The 23,479-nt window shown below is 42.8% G+C and overlaps 1 protein-coding gene across 1 annotated transcript; it reads right to left on the reverse strand.

The window, feature by feature from the left end:
• Positions 1 to 2,787: 2,787 nt before the first annotated feature.
• On the reverse strand, positions 2,788 to 21,626 carry LOC310866560 (adrenodoxin, mitochondrial-like; the record flags this gene model as incomplete). Its single annotated transcript, XM_083776208.1, has 4 exons — positions 2,788 to 2,899; positions 6,661 to 6,790; positions 20,635 to 20,759; positions 21,622 to 21,626. The coding sequence occupies 4 exons, from the start codon at positions 21,624 to 21,626 to the stop codon at positions 2,788 to 2,790; spliced, it is 372 nt and encodes a 123-aa protein (XP_083632334.1).
• Between the last annotated feature and the right edge of the window lie 1,853 nt (positions 21,627 to 23,479).

Genomic DNA, 23,479 nt, shown 5'->3' on the forward strand with positions numbered 1-23,479 from the left:
AACTCTGGCCCACAGGGATCGAACTGGGAACCTTGCGGTTGCCATCCGGCTGTTCTACCGGCCACTCTACCCCTGAGCCGCACTGCCGCCAGTGATCTACACGCTCACTTAAACATGCTTATATTTGCTGTATTAATACCTTTACTTAAAATAAAATAAACATCTGAGTACTTCTTCCACCCCTGCGTCTTTCTCGTTAAGCTGTGTGATGAATCTGTGCTTAATGCTGACTGACGAGCTGTAAAACCAGAGAAACCCCCCAAAAACATACCATTAAAAATAAGTTAACTTGGTTAATTAAACACTTAAAACTAGTGCACAGCTAAATAATTGGAAGGCAGAGTTCACATGCACCCATAATACTAGGCTTACCATTATGTACAAAATATTGTCAATCTTTTTCTTAACTAAGGACATTCTCTCTCTATGGTTTTTGAATAGTTTAGGTAAAGGTTAACACGATTCAGTTTCAGAAGCCTTGTTTAATTTTTAATTTTAGTTTTGGTTATTTAATTAGTTTTAGTTAACTATAATATAGCCTTGGCGTGCATGCATGCAAGGGTTGAATCGGGGTAAAGTCCCTGTGACATATACTAGCGTCAGCAGCCAGGTCCCGAGGGTGTACTACTACATTAAGCCAGCTCACGCTACAGCAACAGGAGATAGGCCTCATGGCTCAGCAATGCTTACTTAATTGTGTGTGTGTGTGTGTGTGTGTGTGTGTGTGTGTGTGTGTGTGTGTGTGTGGGTGTGTGTGTGTGTCTGTGTGTGTGTGTGTGTTTGTGTGTGCGTTCGTTCGTTCAGGACCCCAGCAGGTAAATGAACAAATATAGTACTTATTTGGTGCTTTTATCTCTGACCTGAGCCCACCTGAAACCAGCAGAGGTCTGTTTTCAGTCACCACCCTAAGGCTTCAGAAAACATCACCTCACCTCAACCCGGAGCCATGAAACTCCAAAAAACCTCACCTCAACTCACCTCACCTCACCCCCAGAGCCTTTCACTTTTATTATTCTCCGTTTTCTCGTTATACGTTATGTTCTTATTCAGCACTTTGGTTCGACCTCAGTCGTTGTGCTACATAAATAAACTTAGATGTGCTATTTTTAAGAAAAAATTAAAGAAAATTTAAACATTCGCTCCAAATATTTTCAGATGGGGGTCTGCTGTAATATTTACCAGCAGCGACTTCACAGAAAAACAAGCCCAAAAGCTCCCTTATAATAAGCAGACATGGCAACACTGCCTCCTGACCTCCACCCAACCTCCCACTGACCTCTCCCTGGCCCTTCGGCTCCCTGCACCACCTGATTCTTCCTCCTCGTCCTCCACCCCCTTTCTAAGAATATCCACTTCTTCCTTCCATGAACTTTGCTCTGCGTCTCGTCTCTTTCCTCCCCAACGGGGGAGAGCTCTCTCATATTCAGCAGTGGCAGAAGATAAACCACGTAGGAACTCAACTCAGTCACTGCTAGGGGTCCCGGCATGCCTCAGCTGACAGCCCGTGTTAAACTTATACACAATGTTATTGTAAAAAGTGTAGTCAGTAGAGTGGAAAGGAAAGGGTAAGAGAGAAGGACTCGTTCTTACAACATGGGTCATGAGTCGGATTTGAACCAGAGACCTCCCAAGTATGTGGTATGCCCCATTAGTCCAGTGAGTCCATGCACGATGCCCCGGGGCAAATTCTTTTTAACGTCTTAGCCTCTCCAGTAACTGTATAGTGCTCCTCTGGGCCTGTAAACTTCAGTCTGGGTCATTACACATGGTTGTAACATTCAGTACAACATTCGTTTTTGATCTGCCATCCATCCATCCATCCAAAATGTTGACAATCACAGACAGAGAGGACTAACGCCTGATTAGCCAGCAATGGCAGATCTATAAATGGTGCATTTATATAGCGCCTTTATCCAAGGCGCTTTACATAGATTGTGCATTACATTCACCCATTCACACACACATTCATACACCGATTGCGGCGGAAGCCATGCAAGGTACCAACCAGCACATCAGGAGCAATTTGGGGTTCAGTGTCTTGCTCAAGGACACTTCGACATGTAGACAGGAGGAGCCGGGATTCGTACCGCCGACCCATGGATCATTGGACGACCTGCTCTACCTCCTGACCCCCATCGCCCCCATCTATGATCTCAAAGCATGTTGCAGCACGGTGTAATGTGAGCTTGTAGATCGTCTGTTTTTGGTGTGCGGCATGATGCTCAACCAAGTATAAATCAGGCGTCCCTTGGTTTCCTCCCAACACCACAGCCCACCACCGAGGCATTCCCCACTGCTCCAATGCACACAGCCAAATCCTGAGTGTGTATTTAACCTGATTTTACAGTGCATCGAGTAATGTCTCAGTTCGAATGCAGAAGGCAGGAGAGTTTTCTTTTAGGCCCAAATCGCCGCATGCAACTCCTTAGTTGCATGAAACTATTATCCCCAATGGCAGTTATTATTAGCATTAGTGTGACATAACAGATTTTCAAAGAATGACTCAGAGAAGATTGGATGAAAGTTTAACCAATGATTTTTTAATCCAACATCTTTTGTGTAAAACAGAGTTCGTTTCAACTTTTACAAACGCCACAAAAATAGAGTAGGCTATTATGTGCAGGGTGAATGGGTGAGACAGACAGACAGACAGACAGACAGACTGCTTGCAGAAAAGCAGTGATTGATTTACAAGCCGAAAACGCTTGTAAATCAATTGTTTTGGGCAGCAGGCGACACCGTTGTGCAAACAGACAGAGTATACTATGGATGAGGCCCTATGAGCTGCTAGTGCTGCATGGTGTCATCACCACTTCTCATGTCGTTGAAGCTTTCAGGCACCCGTGCGCTCATGCCCTCCAGCGGCCTGGACAGGCACACCTGGCAACCGAGCCGCGACCTGTGTGTGGACGACAGGGGACGGGAAGGAGGAAATAAATGATGATGTGACGACAAGCACACTATAAGCCTGGGGTTCCCAGACTTTTTAATGTCAAGGACCCCCAAATTGACACCAATTAGCCCCCATTTGAAAAACACATGCCAAGGACCCTAACCCTAACCCTAACCCCATAAAGAGAAGATCTTTACGGCTATAGCAGTGATTTTCAAGCATTTTAATTGTATTATTATTGTTGGGCCTGAGAGGCTAAAAGTCCCTCCCAGCTCACAACAGATTATTATCTATTGATGATTATTATTATTATTATTATTATTATTAAAAGTCATGATCAAATGGTGTTCCGTGGCTTAAATGCAGAATAAATAAGGGACCTTAAAACCCATTCTGGGCGGAACCCCTTTTGGTGTTTTAAGCTTTACTTTAAACTTTAGCTATTGAAAAATAGCAGATCTACAAGCTCATTAGCAGACCTACAAGTTCATAGCGTGCCACCGAGTGGCGCGCTATGAACTTGTAGGTCTGCTATTTTTGAAAAATCGTTCAAATGTGCCTCAAATCTTTCAGAAAATTGTCATGATTTAGAAAACTTTTTTTTTTTTACGTCAGGCCTGAATGGGTTAAAAGGGTTGAAAACCACTGCCCTAGAAAGTAGACACTCTCCAGTGGATTGGTAGACACTCTCTGGCCTGAGCAGGCTTCAAGCACGCTCTTTAATCCTCTGAGGTAGCCACGCCCCCTCCCCCTCCACAATCCACACACCTGCTGCTGCAAACAAACAGACATGACGAGCTCCTTATTGTTTAGTAGTAAAAAGAGTGAAATAAACAACTTAGAAGGTAACTTTACACCTCATGGAAGTTACTGTGGACTAGTCTGGGTTGTTGGGAATTGAAAACTGCTCGGTAACAAGTGTGACAGTTTGAAAGAGAAGTTAATTCATCTTCATGACAAAACGCTTGGTCGTTTTGGTTTTATTCTGACGGTGAGTTAGCTACATTACCTCTATGCTAAGCATTAACGTGCGTGCGTGCGCGTGTGTGTGCGCGTGCGTGCGTGTGTGTGTGTGAAATGAACAAACGTGCTTGAAGTGATGTGCCCAACATGGGTCCTATTTACATAAGAATAAATATACAGAGACAATGTTTTGTTTGGGGTGTCACTGCACCAATTCCTTGTATGAAACAGTTTACTAATGAATTGGTTTAATTGAAAGTGATATTGAACCAAGAGTTACAACCTGAATTGCACATCTAGATTTCAATCAATTTATTTCAAGGACTATCCTATTCCAGGCATGTCCAAAGTCCCCACAGTGTCCTTCCTAAAAATATATATTATTTATCTGATATAAAACTAACATTACAGTATGTATTATATGTACACCTATGTTACGTACTAGGCTGTGTATCTTGTTCAGGGATGGTCTTTTAGATGAGTCCCAGGGACTTCAATGACAGTCATATGTTGCCATTTTAACAAATTGCAGCATTTAACTCCCATTTCATTTTATATGGTTATAATGTGGTTGTATTCATGTAGAAAAATGAAGAAGACATGATTATTATAACTAAAGCTAGCTAAATAAACTAGAATAAAAAAACAGTACAGTAGTGCATCCCGTGGATGCAGAGGTCGTTTTATTGCGTCCCTTAACTATAAACTGCGTTTTGGGATGCAAAATGCACCCTATTTTAATCTCTGATAACTGTATACTACTATAGGCTGCATGTTATAACCGGAAGGACGCAGTATAGGCTATACAGTACGTATATGTTTGTCTGCTGTTGCTAGTGAGCTTTGACAGGGTACAGTGTACAGTATGTGGCTCTTGGTCAGCTCACTTTCTTTCTTTCTTTCTTATCTACTTACTTCTACTCAAAGCTTATAGTGTCTCTCAACCTGCTCCACAGGTACACAAGCCACCAGACCCCCAAGCTCCGCTTCTTCTCAGCCCTGAGTCCATTCTCCTGTGACATGCTGTGAATGCTGGACCCTATAGAGCCTGCCCAAAATCCCTGACCACTGCACTACTGTCAAAACTGTGATGAGACAATAAAGACGATTCTACACCAGAATGCTATGTGCTGTACTACTACCAAACATCCAAGGCTGAGTGGGAAGATGGCAGCTAGGAGAATGAGGCTGGTCCGTGCCATTGATACTGAGAGGAAATGTACTGGCCAGCTAGCCAGATGTATGGAGGATGGAGACGACTGGCGATACCGCTGGAGGGCTCATCAGGAACTAGAGGGAGAGCTACAGGCAGTAGAAGACGGCTCAAGGTATGAACTTTTTTTTTCTCCTTTTGCTTCTTTGCTGCTGCTGCTTGTGTTGTATGCTGTGTGTATACTATATAATGTGATTTAAGCTGGTGTGGTGTACTGTCATTATGGGACCCAATGACTGGGTGGCAATGAAACATGTTCACTAACTGTTTCTGGCTCTGGAATTGAATGCTGATGTGAATCTACAGTTTGTATGTTGTTTTCGTTGTTAAATGAACGCTCAGGGTTTTTATGGTGTGTAAAAACCTCTCTCCTGATTATGCCGTGAGGAAAATAAGCAGCAATAAGTTCTGAGTGTCACGTCTGATGGGATATGAAGTGATGTCCAAATATGATCCATATGGTCTTATGCAACAGCTGTTATTCCAGATGTGTACCTTTTAGGCGATGCTATTGTATGTGTAGGACGTGTGAGGTTGTCTTTGTGGCGAGTGAATCATCTGTTTCGTGGCGCTGTAGGGGAGCTGCATGTGGTACCGATCAGCCAGCGCCATCCTCTTTAATTGAAGCGGAACGCTGCGTCACTGCGGTGACAGGTGATGATTTGTTCTGCTTAGCAATGTGAGAAATGTGGGTATTAGCCAGGCCTGCGTGCGTGCGTGCGTTCCCCCGTGTGGGGACCCCCACAACGATGGTAAAACCAGACAAGGTTGACCTTATGGGGATTTTCTTTAGGTCCCCTTGAGGGAAAGTGTCATAGCTAATGGTTAGGGTGCATATACTGTACTGTACAGTACCTGTTTGCCACATGGGCACAATGCTCTGACCAGTGAGTCCCTGCTTTGACTCATTTACTGAATGTCACTCTCTCCACATTTCTGTCAATAATGGCTAATATTACCCCACAAAATGTATTTCTTTAAATGAAAAGCCACCTCTGTGGCTTCTTGTTGTCCTCCGGCAGTCATAGGGACGCAGGTAGAAGGTTCAAAGACATTTATTGTAGAGAGTGGCAAGATGTTATGAGCCAGAGTGGATGGGGTTCCTGTCATGACTCGGGTCAGAGTGGGATGACTGATGCACTGTGTGCAGTGTGTATAGATCTCATGGCCAAAAAGGTATGTATTCTAACGTAGAATCTAAATAATACAGCGTCACACACGAGCATCAAAAGTAGCAGATCCGCAAGCTCAAAGCAACGTGCACAAACATGACATCACATGTTTGTGCGTGCCCTCAAAGGTGCCCCTCACTTCGTTCACACAAGTGTGACATTTTAATATGATCCAAATAAACTGTCAGACAATAAAATACCCGATGAAACTTAACAGTAACTAATGAATTGCCCTCCAAGTCATACTGAAGCTTTTGATATTGACATCACTTACACACTTACGTACATACCAACGTACACCTGTGAAGACCTTGTTTACTGTTAGTTTTACAGCGTGACTCACACTGTGCATGTGTGTGCGTGCGTGCGTGCGTGCGTGCGTGCGTGTGTGTGTGTGTGTGTGCGTGCGCGGGACTGACGTCTCAGTAAGTCCATAGGCCAGATCCAGCATGTCCATCTCCTCATCAACAATACATCCCAGAGTATCATACACTTCCTGGTCCAGGATCACATGACAGGTGGAGCACGCCAATGTCCCCTCACACGCCCCTGGGGGAGGGAGGGGGACAGAGAGAGAATTTGTAGTTTTTCTTAGTTTAGTTTTATTTTACTCTCATGCTTTGGCAATTTCACATGACAATACAGCCCCTTTGAATAGAATTGAAATGGAGAAAGAGGGAAAGGAAGAAAGATAGGGCCCTTAAGTGCTATTCGTGATGGTTTAGCAGCTACATACAGACATACTATATGTATACGTACACAAGCAATGAAAAAGGAAGGGATGTCCGCACACTGAATTGTAGCTCCCAGGAAAATTCTTTCTACGTACAACGTTTCGACCTCTGTGGGTCTTCGTCAGGTATGGTACTACTACTTACACATGCAAACATACGTACAGTACACGTGCACACACAATGGCAAAAGGTTCTCGAGAAGTATTCCAGTCTAGTTGATGTCATTTATAAACATACTTTAGCCTGCAGTCAAGAGGTTAGCAACAACCAGATGAAGCTCCTCTCTCCTGGCCCCTCCGACCGCACTCCACTGCTCTTCTATTTCACATTGCCTAAGCCCTTTCTGCCTTGTTTAAAATTAGTTTACAGCTCAAATGGGAAGGACATACATTTAACAAAACATTTGACAAAAATGACATATGTACAAGCCGCTATTTGCGCGTAAGCTTGCAAATCGGCTATTTTCGGTGAAGAGATTTGGTGTAGAGGGGGTAAAAGGAGAGAGCCTATAGGCTATACACTTGGCTCTCTCCTAGTATTTACTTTACTTTACCTTATCCCTAGCCTTTTTTAACTTTTGAAAAAAATAGTACGTGCCAATGTAGTTTGGTTAGTTGAACTATTCAAAACATATTTTCAAAATAGTAAAAAAGGCAAAGTAGTTTAGGGATAAGGGGTTTAGCATGGACGAAAATTGAGCCCTATATTCTTTGCTGACTCTAAGTGGTTAACACCTGAAAATGATGCCTTTAGCCAGAATCCATATGCTGCTGGGAGCCTGGAACTGAAGTGAACTTTTGAGTTTCATGCTTTGCTTTAAAATGTGGCAGCTAGCCTGGTTGAAAGCACTGAATGACAGCTATGAAAAAAACACTGTCTGTACTATTCACAAAACTCACGCCAAAAAAAAGAAAAAAAGCATAAATAAAGATCATCACGTGCAGTATGCTAGACATCCTCTACGAACCACTCCGTGACCTCAGGAGATGCTGCGAGCAATGCACGTAAACCACGGAGGCCGCCGCTTCCCCCCCCCCCCCCCCCTCTCCTCCTCCTCCCTCGCATAGAGGTCATCCAAAAAGTACACCACCACCCACTTCCACCAGACACTGCCCAAAACCCAGACCAAAACACTCAGTCAGTGGGAGGACAAGACCTGCGCGGTCAGGACAGGTCCTCCACACTTCCTTCCTTCTTTACAGAGAGGAGAGGGATTTGTTTTTGGGTTTCTCCCAATGTGGAGAATGTTGTCAAACCAACAGGAAGAGTTATACAGGTTTCTGACAGAAAATACTAGGGAGGAGTAGAAAGTATGGTAAGAAGAAATAATATCTCATTCCTCAATGTGTGGTTTTGTACGTATGCACGTGGACGGGGGTTGGCCTCTGAACATGTTTAACCACCCTTAGGGTTAGGGTTAGGGTTTTGTATGTACGTGGAAGGGGGTTGGCCTCTGAACATGTTTAACCACCCTTAGGGTTAACCACTTTTTTTTTCATACTTTGACGAAACAGCTATACTGTAGCTAGAATGGCTAAACTTTCAAAAAACGAAAATAGGGACGACAACAACTTGTTAAGAAGTCCCATTCATCGCATGTCCTAAAAGGACCATACAGTGGTATGTTCAGACCATTGACTATATAGCCTCGGAAACCCAGACGTTTTTATTTCCAGGGAGAAAAAGAAAGTCTGGGTCCAAGTCCACTTCAATTTGGCATAGAGTAGCGCAAACATCGCTCACTCTCTGCTGATTTCTGATCGTCTGCACCTTTATTAAATTGACACGCACACGCAAACATGTACACACCAGGGGGGCAGTCAGCCAGATATTTCGTGAAGCCTCATTTGAAATCGGTAGTTCATATAATGGCCTGTTGTGGCGCTGGGCTGGACCCAAAAAGCCCCATAGCTCCATAGAGGCCCATGTATTTTGGGCCAACTTCACCTAGACTGTATTACCTTAATAAACATGGTCATGAATACTTTCTTCTTCCAGTCACTAGTTTAAAGTCTCATTTCTAATGTCATAATATTCTTTTTGGAAAATTATGGTCCCATTAATTAAAAAAATGACCATAAAGAAAAAAAACCATCGCGTATGTTCTGAGGGGCGTGGCTATCGTTACAGTCTATGATCGGGATTCCCCTCCCACTCGAGTCAAAATAAAAACCAACGGAGAAGAAGGGGGGAAGTCCCGCCTCGTTGTCTGGGCAGCCAATGGCCAGCTGGTCCAAAACGGAGCCAGCCAATGGCCAGCTGGTACCAAACGGATCTAGAAAGATGGCGATTTACAATGAAGCGATTTCAGGCTTCATTTTACGTTCATGTTAGACCCGGAGAACGCTTTGTCCATATTTTTTACAGTCTATGGTACACACACACTACTCTCTCTCTCTCTGTCGCTCTAAGTAATTAGTCTCATGTCACGCAGCTGTGCATAGTTTCTCCCGGTGGATCCTGCCAGGAGCTGCCTATGCCATAAAAAGCATACAGTGTGAGTTCCAGGCTATTGACTATATGACTCACATTTGACACATTTTTCTAAACATACTGTACTGTGCAATATGTAAGCTATTGGATTTCAATCATTTCAGTACAGTATTAGGGCGGCAACTATCGATTACTTAATTCAATTAATTGTAAAATCTGTATACGTTTCATTTTCAAGGAATAAATATCCGCAACAACAGCGTCGCCTGGTGAAGGCCAACTGTGGCTGTATAACGTTTTCTTTGTTTTAAATTGAACTAAATGCTGTTGCACTCACTCTGTGTCCAGCACCAGCAACGAACTGGCGAACCAATGTTCTAATCATTCTGAACTCATTTTCAAGGAAGCCATTGGATTTAATTAATTTCAGTACAGTATGCAAAATTCATTCTTCAAAACATCCACCACTTCTTAACCACGCTAACATTATCATCGTACAATTGAACTTGAAGACTCGCATGTAGATATTCCCCTGCAGTCGGTAGTGTAATAGTGTGGTGCAGTGTGTACTGTAGTTTGACATTGAGACCAACTTCAGTGTTGACTAAGCATTGACACTGGGTTCTGGTTTGTGCAGTTCATGACATTTGAGTCAGTGTCCCCGAGTGTCGGAGGATCCCAAGCCACACAGGTGGCTGCCTATAGTGACGACAACTCTCTGGACCATTTTGGTTCCATTTGTACACTTTCAAAGGTAACTAGCGGACACGAAGAAGGCCTCTGGCACAGAGAGGCACCGTAGAGAAGGTAAACATCTTAATCAGGACACACGAGGGCTGAACATGTGGACACGCATGGAGGACTGCCTATTCATGTTTCCTAATATTTTGCCCTGGGGCGGGGGGGTCTCATGTGAGTGATGTGACTGATTGTGAATATTGCTTATGAACACAACACTGGCAAGAACATAACCTATAGCTGCCAAGAACATAACCTATAGCTGCCAGAAGACATGTCAGTGGAAAGTTAATCTCACAGGAAGTCCAGCAGCTGTTTATTGTAATGCACTGTAGATACGGCCACAGTATAGGCTACTGGCCCCTGTGGGCGCTGTGGGGCCCCTGTGGGTGCTCTGGGGCCCCTTGCCAATCATGTTGTCTAAAGCTCACGTGTTGTAGCGGAGAGCGGCGGTTGTGAAGGGGGGGGACGGACGAGACGACAAGGAACTCTGACTGCGTCGTATCTAGTCCAGCCTGCGTCTGATCGCCACCTGCATCGAATCCAGCCTCGCTTCCTCACTTGCGTCACATCTACTGTTGGAATTTAAAATATGACGCAGTGTCCTTTTATAGACCAAAATAAATGACACTCGGCAGCATTCCGCCGAGTGTGCGGGAACGTAAAATGTAAGCATTCACTATAAACAGCGGCACCTGTGTTCTCTCAGCCGCTGCAAGCTCTCACCGTCGGGCCAAATGTTTTATACTTTGCCGTACGGTGGTGACGCTTGACATATAGGTCGATGGTTCTCAATGTCGGGTCTGGGGACCACCAGGTGTCCAAATGGAAGTTTACACATCTGTAGCTAAGTCATCACCTGTGTCACCAAGAGGATTTTACAGTGTATAGGTTTGGTATCCCAGAGATAAAGAAAATCAACTTGTGTGAAGTGAGGGGTGCTCTTATCATTATACATCATCATACATGCTCAGCCAATCAAATCATCGCTATGGGTCGTACACACATGGCTCAGCCAATCAAATCACCGCTATGTGGTACACGCAAACGCATAAAGCTGGGTCTGGCGCTCTATCTCCCTCTACCTCTCTCTCCCTCTCCCTCTCCCTCTCTCTCTCTCTCTCTCTCTCCCTCTGTGCCTGTAGTACACACATACACACAGGATAATGCAGACTAATTAAAGTGAAAGTAGAGCAGAGAGGAGCAGGTGGAGACAGGACAGAGAAGGTGGTGGAAAAACGAAATAAAGAAAAACAGATGTCGAGGAGGACAGAGATGGAGAGTTTAAGAGCCGCTGACTTCAAAAGGAGCGTGTGTGCGTGTGCGTGCGTGTGTGTGTGTGATATGCATCAAAGCTTTGCATCCCGGCAGGCCTGAGGAGGCGGGGGTGGGGCGGGCAGGGTTCAAAGGTGAAAGGTTGGACTTCATACCCTATATTTAGGCATATGTGTTGGGAGCATTCACCGCCACCAGACACTGTAAAAATATGAAGTGTCACTCAAGAGGCTTTGACGCACTTCCATTCCATTCCAATGTGTTGTCATATTATTTTTATTTTATACAGTGAAACGACATCCACCGTATGATGGCCTCCGATTAGTTTTTGAGACGCTGAACAGAGAGATTCGATCATTATGTATTTCTGTCGTCTTTTCGTTTTTATTTTATTTTTTATCTGGATCGCAATCGAGACATTTCGAGCAGCCATGGTAAATAATATATCTTTGTGTCATGTAGACATCTGTCATGTAGACACTATGCCGAATGCGAATGGAAATAAAAGCCTGGGTATACCGTGGCTAATATGTAGACACTGGTCTGCTCCCTGGCCATTTTGGGGTAAATAATTCGAGCACATCACTTCTATACCGTGCCAATTTCAGATTTATGTTCTAAAATGTACAAAAATAAATACCCCAGTATTTGAAACATATTCTAATCAGTCCTCTCTATCCGTTTGGTTATTTATTAACATGATAGCTTGAGAACAAACTATTGTAGTAGTAGGTTGCCCGAAGAGATCAGTCCAGGTCATAGAGATGTTGGTGCAGGCGGGTTTTGCACCCTCAGGTTAATTTGTTCATTATAAATGTGTTTTAGATTTATGTTCCTCCTTAAAGGGACACTTCACCCTTTTTGCAAAAAAATATATGTTAATGACGTTTAGAAGCTTTAGAACACTTTCCTGGGGGTCTTTATGTGTGTAATATGTGGTTTTAGATATTTTAGATTGTAGCAGTGAGCCTGTTGTCTCTGATGTCATGGACACTGGGCTCACATGACATCAGAGACAACAGGCTCACTGCTACAATCTAAAATATCTAAAACCACATATTACACACATAAAGACCCCCAGGAAAGTGATCTAAAGCTTCTAAACGTCATTAACATATATTTTAAGGGTGAAGTGTCCCTTTAAGGTCCAAACCCCACCAATGATTCACCATGCAACTCTGCAAGTAGTTGCATGCATGAAACCATTATCAACAATGGCAGTTGCAAGGAGTTGCATTGGTGAGTCAGGTGAGTACTACATTGTGAATAAATAATGCTTAATTTGTGTTGTGCGCTACAAAAAGCTAATCTACAAGGTAAGCTCACGACGTGTCACAGTGCAACGCGTTGTGAGCTTGTAGATCTACTAAAGTAGGCTATAAATCAGGCCCTGACAATCCTGTTCCAGCTGGTCACTTATTTCAAGTAACTTAACCACTGCAGAGCATAAATACAATTCACTTGACGCTAAACGAAGACTCATAAGCTATTATTAATAAATGATCGACAGCGTATGGCAGAGAAACAAACAAAAATACATGACAGAGCAAATGTTGAATCTGATTAAGCACCTGGCTTGCTCCAAGATGGCGAGATTCAGACATGAGAAGAAAAGACCTGACTGGTTCTCTAGAAATAGATCAAAAATCTGAATTAATTGCCCCAGAGTAAACTGCTGAGAAAAAGCCAACCTAGGCTGGAGAGGTAGAAGTATTGAGCCTCGAGCAGAATGGACGGAGTCAAACGATTAGTCTTAATTAGGGATGGAGCTTGTTTGTAGTATTTTGTGGAAAGATGGGACAATAAATTCTGAACAGAATTTTACTAGGGCCTTCAAATACAGTACTTTTCTAACAGACAGAAGGCAATTGACCTTTTTACCAAAACTGTTAACTGGTTAATATGTGTACTGTCACTTAAAAAGCGTGATTTTAACGTTTATTGATAACGGGTACTCGTCTACTTGATAAGCTTGTTATCAGATTTTTTCCGGGTATCGGTTATCGAGCTCCATCCCTAATTAGAAATGGTAATAAATGCACTAAATGTACTGTAGTTGGATTGCATGTACAGCATCAATTTGTGTTTTACTGTGCAGAAGCACACCAAATAACAAAACCAACAAGCCCTTGGGCAAGGCAGCACGTGTCAGGAGAGTGGCTAATTAACATTTTGACACTTGTTTGAACTCGGCATCTTTCCTTACTCGTATTACTCTAGTAAAATAATATTTCAAATATATATTATTATTATCACTGTATTTATGATGTTTTTAAATGTTTTAACGTAAACTATTTAATGAGACGCATATGTGTGTGCATGTGTGAAGACTTATTGAGCCATTTCTTGTCTGGTGTAGGATTATGGCACGTGTGTCTCTGTCTCTCCACATTCCTCTTAACACTAATCTTGTAACTATGTAAACTATAGACACGTGGGGAGCAGAGGAGATGTAATCGGGCTTGAAAAGTGTTTTTACGTCAAGTTGTGATGTATTCCTACTTTGTAACCAAAGGTCTTCCTCAAATTTTAACCACTTTCAACCTATTGGGCATGTAATTATAGGCAAAACTGGTTTGAAGTAAACCAGGAAAGCATCTGTCATTTTAGATTTTTGCGTTGGCTATTCAAAAATACAAGATAGGCTATAAAAGCTCGCAGTGCATCACTTCGTGCCACACTGTGAGCTTGTACATGTGCTATTTTCTACCATTTTGTGAATTACTGATTTAGAAAAAAATTGCAGAATCAAGCTCAGGTCTTAAATGGGTTAACCCATTTTGACCTAACCCATTTTGTGTTTAGTTCAAACATTGAACTAAACACAAACATTAAACCTGTGTACATAGGAAGGGCTGTAATGTAAATGTAATGGGCCTACTGTATGTGTCAAACCCCAAGAGGGGTTCCTGTTCAGAAGGGTTAGAACACCAAAAGGAGTTCCCGCCCAGAAAGACGCTAATGTGAACTAGAGCTCCATCATAATATTATTATGATGGAGCTCTAGTTCACATTTTCTGCCTATATGTAAGCTTGGTACAGTGCACGTGGAAGGGACATCAGTCCAGCTTTATCAGTCTGGCCTTTATACCTTACAAATATTTACACCACAATCTGATTTAGCATGCAACTCTAAACAAGAAAAGCAGTGTTTACATGCTACACTCACATTTCTAATACAACTTCTTGGAATCGTTACTTGGTTGGGATCCTTCCCAAAGTATTCATCCTGTTTCCCAGAATGGACGGTTCTATTACTTTATGAGCCCAAAGTATTCATCCTGTTTCCCAGAATGGACGGTTCTATTATTTTCTGAAGATGATGTGGTTCTTCCAGCTGTTCAACGGGTGCGTTTCATTCTAAAAGGTATTTGCAGTGAGAAGAACGAGTACTGATGCTGAAACTCTCGGCATCCACATGGGAGCGGCGTGGCTCCACTGTGGAGCCAGCCTGTGAAGTCAACAGTCTATGACATTTCTATGACATTCCCAAAATTTGGCAAGGTTTCAACCTGATCCGAGGCTGTAAAAGAGTTACTTTGGATGAGGGTGAGGGTGTACAGAATTGACAACCAAGGATTGCAAATTATGCAGATTTATTTATCCTGTTTTACTGTGTAATCGTCAATGTTTAACTGCTGTAAACAAACATAAAAAGTCCATGGTTTCCACATGACGTCATGTTTGGTGCCCTAAAACAAGCATTAAAAGTTCATAGACTTTGCCGCCATGTGACAGGAATTGGAGGGGCTAGCTAGCGCCCCTCAAAAAAGGTGTTTTAAAATACTGGTGACAGCTCAGTTTAATCTACAGTATATGGTTGAGATATCTGTTCCTTCTTTCTTTTTCTCGGCTGACAACATTTTTGAGGTTTGTCCCAGTGTGCTTTTTATTTTAATTTTATTATTATTATTTTTTATTTTTTTAAGTTCCCTTTCTTAACCATAACTGTGCACTCGCTGCTGATGAGACAAATACTATACTTAAACCCTCAATACTTTGCTGAGCGTGCTCCCCCAGGGGTACTATGTACTTTGCCCCCTCCTTTTTTCCACCTCTACCCAAAATGTCTTCTCCACTAAATAGCAGATCTATAAGCTCACAAGCTTGTAGCTCATTGTTTGCCTATTATGACATGCCCAGAATAGGGATGCTGTATAGGATTCATGTGGTTCAGAATTCAGATACCGATGACGGTACTTGATCCAGTTTCATGTATAGTTTCACAGCATGTGGCTGAGAATTCAGTTCCTTCTCTTTTTCTCGTCTGGAGAAGTCAAATGATTTGTGGTTCGTCATGTCTTCCAAGTTCCATTTTTTTTTCACCATCGCTGCATATTTGTTGCTGATGAGACAAAATACATTTTACATTCCTTCGTTGTATATGTCTTCTGTTCCAAACTCATTCTACTGGACTGGTGTTTTGTCTTGTGGATGAAAAATGGTAGCAGCCTATAGAAGCCTAGATAAACGGGTAACACACCTGTGTTAATTCACACCGCCGCACCACTCCCCTAAACGGATCTGCTGCAGTTCACCAGCAATGAGTGGAAGGTGGACCGGTCGATTTTAGGATTGACCGGTCGATCTTAAAGACATGGTTTTTGGCAGCTAGATTTTTTTTTTTTTTTCTTTCTTGAAAGGCATCCGATAAATTCTAGTTATTATGGTTGCCCACCCCTGCTTTCTAGCAAAGCTGGTTGTCAGTTGATGGCAGGCCACTACAGTAAGGCCCGATGTGTCACTAAAGCACTTTAGCTCAGAGGTCCTCAAAATGTTTTTGGCTCAGGTTACCGAACTTTTTCATCCACGTCACCCCTGAAGTACATTGATACTAGCACCTTAGATTTATGCCATATTATGGTACATAAATATAAAAATCTTTCCCCCTGAGATACAGTATGTCACGAGGAAAATGAGTATCCATTTCCATTTTGGACAGATTGAAAATAACTTTGTACATTGAGATACTAGCACCTTAGATTTATGCCATATTATGGTACATAAATATTAAAATCTTTCCCCCTGAGATGCAGTATGTCACGAGGAAAATGAGAATATCCGTTTCCATTTTGGACAGATTGAAAATAACTTTACTACTTGACATTTTAACCTCTTGAATCCCATCATCCCTTACATTCTGGGGCGTTCTCACAACGTGTTACAACGTGACGCGTTGTGCACTTGTAGATCTGCTATTTTTGGTGAAGAGATTTAGTGTAAATTGAAAAAGAACACAGAAAAGTGCAACACTTCTGCGTATTTAAACTGAAGTGATATTGATAAATTCCAGGTATTCTGCGGCACCCCTGGACATCATGGCTCCCTAGGGTGCCATGTAATGTACGGCACCCACTTTGAGAAAACCTGCCTTGGCTATTGGCCATCTTTCTAACTGTTAGAGATGTCCCATGGCTGTTGAAGACCCCGTACATTTGGCTGTTTGTAACGAGCCTTTTCCTTGCCAATGTCTACTGAACCTCAAATGCTATATCTCACCAATGGAAATATAAAACATGTGTAAACAATTACCATGTTATTGTATTAATGCATTGATGATGTATGTATTCAGACATGCCTGAAGTTCCCTGGCCTGAGGCAGTATACGTCCCAGGCCCCACCATGGACTCGGGATCTGGCCCTGGATTTATGACGTGCAAACACACACACGGGTCCTGAGCTGGACTCAAACACACGGGTCCTGAGCTGGACTCAAACTGCTGTAGGAAGTTGTGCTTGTGCCGTAATGCAGTAATCCTTTCCCCCTCGCTATAACTGCAATATAGGCCTATCTAATTCATTAAATCATATTTGCATTTGTTAACACTGTCACCACATTAGGATCACGCTATGAAATGGCAATTTACATTAAATGCATTAACTCTCTCTGAGCTTATTGCCTCTGTAGCTTGGCCAAATACTCGCCATCAAACTCAACCTCTTAATCATGTTTGTAATTGTAACACGATTAACGGTCAGGAAGAAATGTGTTAATCAGTGTCAGCTTGGATACAGGGTTTGTATTGTTTTGTTTTGCTCCACTGGGAGGCGGGTAACTGTAGTGATGGTGTGTGTGTGTGTGTGTGTGTGTGTGTGTGTGGGGGGGGGGGGGGGGGGTGGGGGGGGGGGGGTGGCTGGCTATCTTTCACGGCCCTGCGGTTGTGAAGTCTGCTCATTATTAGGTGACGTGCGCGGGCCCGCGCACACAAACACACGATCACTCACGCCGCAGGGAGGGCAGGGGAGGTAAGGCAGATTGCTGATAGTGACAGAGGAGCAAAACAGGCCCGGCCGGGTGCTCTTCTCTCCCTCATGGGAGCCGATTCCATCGTCCCAATACCAAAATAGGACTGAGAGAGAGAGATAGACGGAGACAGTGAGGAACACCAGACAGACGGACGGACAGATAGACAGTGTTGGAGAGAAAGATAAAGGCACGTGGGTCTTGAACTTATTGCTGAGTGCCCTCGTTTTTTCTGTGACTCTCTCTCTCTCTCTCTCTCTCTCTCTCTGTGTAGTCTCTTTCACCGTTTCCACTCCACCTACACTTCTCTCTTCCATTTGTTTCCCCCCTCCACCCCCCCCCCCCCACCCCCGTTTTAACCCTTGAGGTGCTGTGACTCTCTCTACCATATAAAGCCACAGAGAAATTTACGAGCGCCTGTGGACTGCAGCAGGGCCAGATGTGACAGATGTCATGGTGACTGATGTGGCATCTACAGTATTCTCCCCGCAGCACCTAATATGGGAAAGCGACACTCGCAGGGTCCTCTGCTCGATTGATCACATCATATATATGTTCCGTGTAAATCCTTTCACATGGTATTTACTATTTACATATGTACTGTAATGGGAGCGGTGGTGCAAACATGCAGGCGTAGACGTAGACTAGCCTTGTCTCAAAACCCCATGAGGAGTTGTTCGGAAAACCAATGCTGTATTAAAGGCTTATTTAGAATGATATATGCAGCCGTAGTTCTGTGCCAGTGTCGTGCACCAAAAACTAGTACATCTTCGCATCACAGGGGCAGCGGTGGATCAGTGGTAGAGTGGCCACATGGGAACCGTGAGCTTCCCAGTTCAATCCCGGGCTCCCCCAGAGTTAGTGTCGAAGTGTCCTTGAGCAAGAATCTGAACCCCTAATTGCTCCCGATGTGCAGGTTGGTGCCTTGCATGCGGTTTCCTCGACCATCGGCGTATCGGTGTAATGCACAATCTACTGTATGTGAAGCCCCTTGGATAAAGGTGCTATATAAATGCACCAACACAACGGATGATGAGCTTGTAGATCTGACTTGATAACGTTTCAGTTCGCTGGCACCAGTGTTGTGAAATGTACACAGATGAGGTGGTTCCATTCCGCATGTGAATTATTTAGGCGTCAATCGACACATTCGATTTTCACACATTTTTTTCCCTCTTTTAATGGTTTCTTTTTTAACGTCCATATGTGGAGCTTCAGCTATCCAAGTAAAAAAAAAATCATTGACACGATTAGATATTCTGGTCAATTCATGTGTTTGTGCACAAGTGCCACAAGTCAATAACATTATAGTCACATCTCACATGATGCTTTCTAGGGTAGTAGGTTGTCAAGAATTCTTGACAAAACTGGTACTTAACACTAACAGTGATAGTTAGGAAGCTTCATATCACTACTGCACTAAGTGTGCTCTCATCTAACATTGTGCTAGCGTGTTTAAACTTGTGGCGAATAGCAAAATGTTTCTTGAATTAACAGTTGAAAGCAAAGTGACACATTGTTGATGAGGAAAAGACTTTGGTGTACCCGACGTGTGTCTCTCTCTCTCTCTCTCTCTCTCTCTCTCTCTCTCTCTCTCTCTCTCTCTCTCTAATTGGCTGACAAATCTCTCAAGCATGGATGTAAGATGAAACACAACCCATGATTAGTGGCATTGCATTTCAGTGTGATAATTATCGACTGATGTAGATGTAGTATAGTAAACTGTAACTTACATTTAAGTAATTACAGTGATTAAAATGTTGTCACGTAACACATTTTAATACGTAGGCCTATGCTCTTTTAATGTTATCAGATCATTCTCTAATTACTGCTGCTCTGTTGTTTAGCTTTTTCCAGTCCTATATTAAATTATAAAGAAAGATCTGCTGCTTCCGTAGAAAAAAACAATCGCAAAACCTGCCCACTACCACTTTAATCACTGTTTTTGATCCGGCACCCAGCCTAATAGGTTTTAGATGTGCGTGTCTTTTTTGGCTGTTTTTTAGCCTGATTTACCAAAAGTAATTGGACAATGAATTTATAATAATTTCTAATTAGCAGAATCAATATTTATCACATCCATGATTAAACGATGCCATAGCCCAACCAGTTATCTGTTATCTTTTTCTTTTCTTTTTTTTCTATTAAACTGTATCATATTGGACACTATATATATTAGTATCCAATATCACTTGTGAAAGTAAAGGGACTGACTTACGGTATGCCACTAAATCCATGAACTAAATGCCACATGAGTCTAGGGCCGAGTAGACCTTCTAGATGAATGAAGGTCAAAGGTCCAATTGCTGGTATTGCCCAGGCAATACCTCCAGCAGGCCAAAGGGCCCTGGAGCAAGACACTGAACAAATACCCTTTTTGCACTGTACTCAAGTTGCTCTGGCTATAGGCGTGGACTACAATGAGGAATGCTTCACTTATACTGAATCGCACAACGTTGTCGCATTGCTGACTACGGAGTACAAATTAAGCTTAAAGGACAACTAACGCCATTTTCAACCTATATCTTCATATAATTGGTCCTCAACTAATGCTCATTATAATATGGTGTTCAGAGACCAGTGCTTTGTTCCCCCTTTTCCTTTCAAAGGATTTCAAATTTGTATTAAAGCAGGGTTTCTCAAAGTGGGTGCTGTGGCACCCTAGGGTGCCTTGACGCAAGTCCAGGTGTGCCTCAGAATACATTGTATATTCTTTTTCAGTCTACAGTACACCTTGGGTGCGTTCGGAAATGTGCACCTGGAGCGCACTCGCCTATTAGGTTCTATTGGCAGTGCACTCAGTGTGCCTATATCCGAACACACCCCAAGTCTCTTCACCAAATATAGCCGATCTACAAGCTCACAACGTGTCACAACGTGACGTGTTGTGAGCTTGTAGATCAGCTATTTTGTTCCCCCCAGAATAGGGATGCTGCATGGGGGTTTTAAGTGGTGAAAAGGTATCTTACCAAAGCCATCAATGTCTAGGCTCTGCTTGACCACCACGTCCAGCAGACTGTCTCCTACAGCTCCTGATGCTGTGAGCTTCCCTCCATCACGGTTTATGAAGTGGACCGTCACCTTCTCCTCAGACCTACACAGAGTGAGAGGAGGGGATGAGTGGATGGATGGAGAGATGAGATAAATGACTAGGGGATGAGTGGATGGATGGAGAGATGAGATAAATGACTAGTGGATATGGCAAAAGGACAAACGAGGACAGCTTATAGGTTTTTTTTATAACCACAATATGCCCGACATGACCTTCTGGTCAAGTTCTGTTTTTGGTTGTCATTATTCCATTTGCCACTACAAGCTGAAGTAGCAAAATGTCGGTGCGGCATTTCCGCAAGACTCTGCAACAGCAGCAACAATATAGAAAAGATAATGGAAAAGTAGGAAAGACCCACAAACGGCAGCAAATAACCGTAGCAGCAGTTGAAGATGTGACGAGATAACAATTGTCCATGGCTCAATGCGTATCAAAATGGGGTTACTGGAAATGAAAAATATTGATAATCACTGGTGTAGAGAGAGACGGCCCTGTGTGGTAAACATGCCAGTTAAAATCTTGATCAGACTGGAAACACTTAGTCACAACGGTTACAGCTTTCATTGCTTGGCCAATGGAAAAATAATGTCAACAGTAATAATCTCACTAAACCATAATAATTTAACTTTTATGTACAGTGCTCATCATCCGGCCTGGAGGAGCACATGTGCTTTCAAGTTGAATGATGATATTTGGCAAATCGTAATTTATATTGTAAGATCACTGTTAGTTAGTTCGGTTTGTACACTCTCAGAGTTTTACAGACCCATAAGGGTCCATTTGGTTCCAAACTATCATTTAGCTTGGGGACCCAGTGGAACTCCCCCAAGGACCCCTGGGGGTCCCCGGACCCCACTTTGGGAACCACTGCACTACACAGCAGAACATTGGTAAACAACATAACGTCATCCTGCCCAGAAAGCCAAGCGCTGTGTGTGTATTGAGGACCCGGAGCCTGAGTTGGCTTTGCTGCAGTGCCCAGAACTCAACGTCCAAGCACACAGCTCCCATAAATGACTTTTACAAGACGAGCTGCCTCTGCCTGATATACGGAAAAAGATGGCTATCAGATATGAAAGATAGGTTTCTCTGTTGCCTTAGGAGCTTTTTATTTATCTTTAAGACATTGACGATAAGTCATGTCTCCTCCTTAACGACCAAAACATTATTAAAGATGAACAGAAATAATAATCTTTTGGATGTTGGAAAAGAAAAGAACTAGGTGAATTGCCAGGACGCCCCACCAGAAATCTTTTAGTAGAGTACAACCGTATAAACTTCAAATTGAAAAACACTTTTTTTAACCACTACACCAGTGGCGAGGAATGACTTTTACAAGGCGGACTGTGTGTATATAATGCGCTGTGGTTTGCCTCAAGCCAAATGTATTTCATGTTGTTTTTTTTTGTTGTTGAAGATTTGACGACTGTCCCCACTAATGTTTGCAGTTACCTTGTAGAATGAAATGAACAACTCCAGACGAGGCAATTGCACGAACATGCATGAACAATAGTTACAGGGAATGGACAATTAATTTCTGTTTAGTGTCTGTCCCTTAAGAGAAACTTGGTTTGCACACGGTTTGCAGTACAAATCACTAACGTTACAAATGTACATACAGTGACATACGTACATCAGGTGACTAGACTGGGAGTCAATAAATGGATACAGTGCAAAAGCTATTACCTCTCTCTCCCGCACGCACACACACACACGCACACAAAATTAAAAAAAGAAAGTCATTCCATGTGCAAGGGCCAGTGCATGCCATGAATCCTAGCATTCATATACATCTTGGGGGCGAACATTGAGCTTATAGCAGATCTACAAGCTCACAACGTGCTGCAACATGGCACTAGATATCTTCGGCAAAGATATAAAGTGTAGTCCTATATATAGAGCCCATAGGGGACACCCTATGTCTACTACTACTAAATATAATATAGGGTCTAAGGTGGTTCAAGGAGCACTCAAACCATTTTCAACCTTATCTTCATATAATTGGTCCTCACTAGAGCTCATTACTGTATAATATGGTAAAAGTTTGGTCTACTCACACTGCATCTCATTTCCAAGTGAAACAAAACAGCCTTTTTCTTCCTGAAAAGGTTAGCCATTGTTCTCGCAACCCCCGCCCCACCCCTACATTTAAAAAAAAGAATATATATATATATATATATATATATATATATATATATATATAATTTGTGGACCCCCCCACAAATAATTTGGGGACCCCCCCGAGCAGTTGCGACCCCCAGGTTGAGAACCCCTGGCCTATAGGGGGACCCCGGACCCCACTTTGGGAACCACTGGTTTATATATATAGGCCACTGCTATAAACTCCTTTTCTTCTGTTGTAACTTTCACCTGAATCAATACCAAAGAGTTTAACAGCGGTCAGACAGAGACTTCAGCTAACAAACAATGGCAACCAACTCCATATGCAAACATATTCAAGTACGGTATACGCTATAATGGTATTTGGCAAATGCAAGCACTGTAAAGTAACCAACAACGGGAAGTGCGTATGATATTTACTCAAAGAAGGCAAACATCTGCACACTAAGAACTTCAAGAACGCAACAGCCTATAAGTAAAGAATGACACAAATGTAGTATTTATCTACTCGGCAATGTTTTATGTGTTATTTTGCTGCCCTCTTGTGGTTTTCTTGTGGAGTTTACACAGCTATCACAGAGTCTGTAGTGATACATACTGTAGGCCTACATTTTCAGCGTCAAATTCAGCAATGTACTATC

This window comes from Protomyctophum parallelum (assembly GCF_964188405.1).
Source record: "Protomyctophum parallelum genome assembly, chromosome: 11".
NCBI lineage: Eukaryota > Metazoa > Chordata > Actinopteri > Myctophiformes > Myctophidae > Protomyctophum > Protomyctophum parallelum.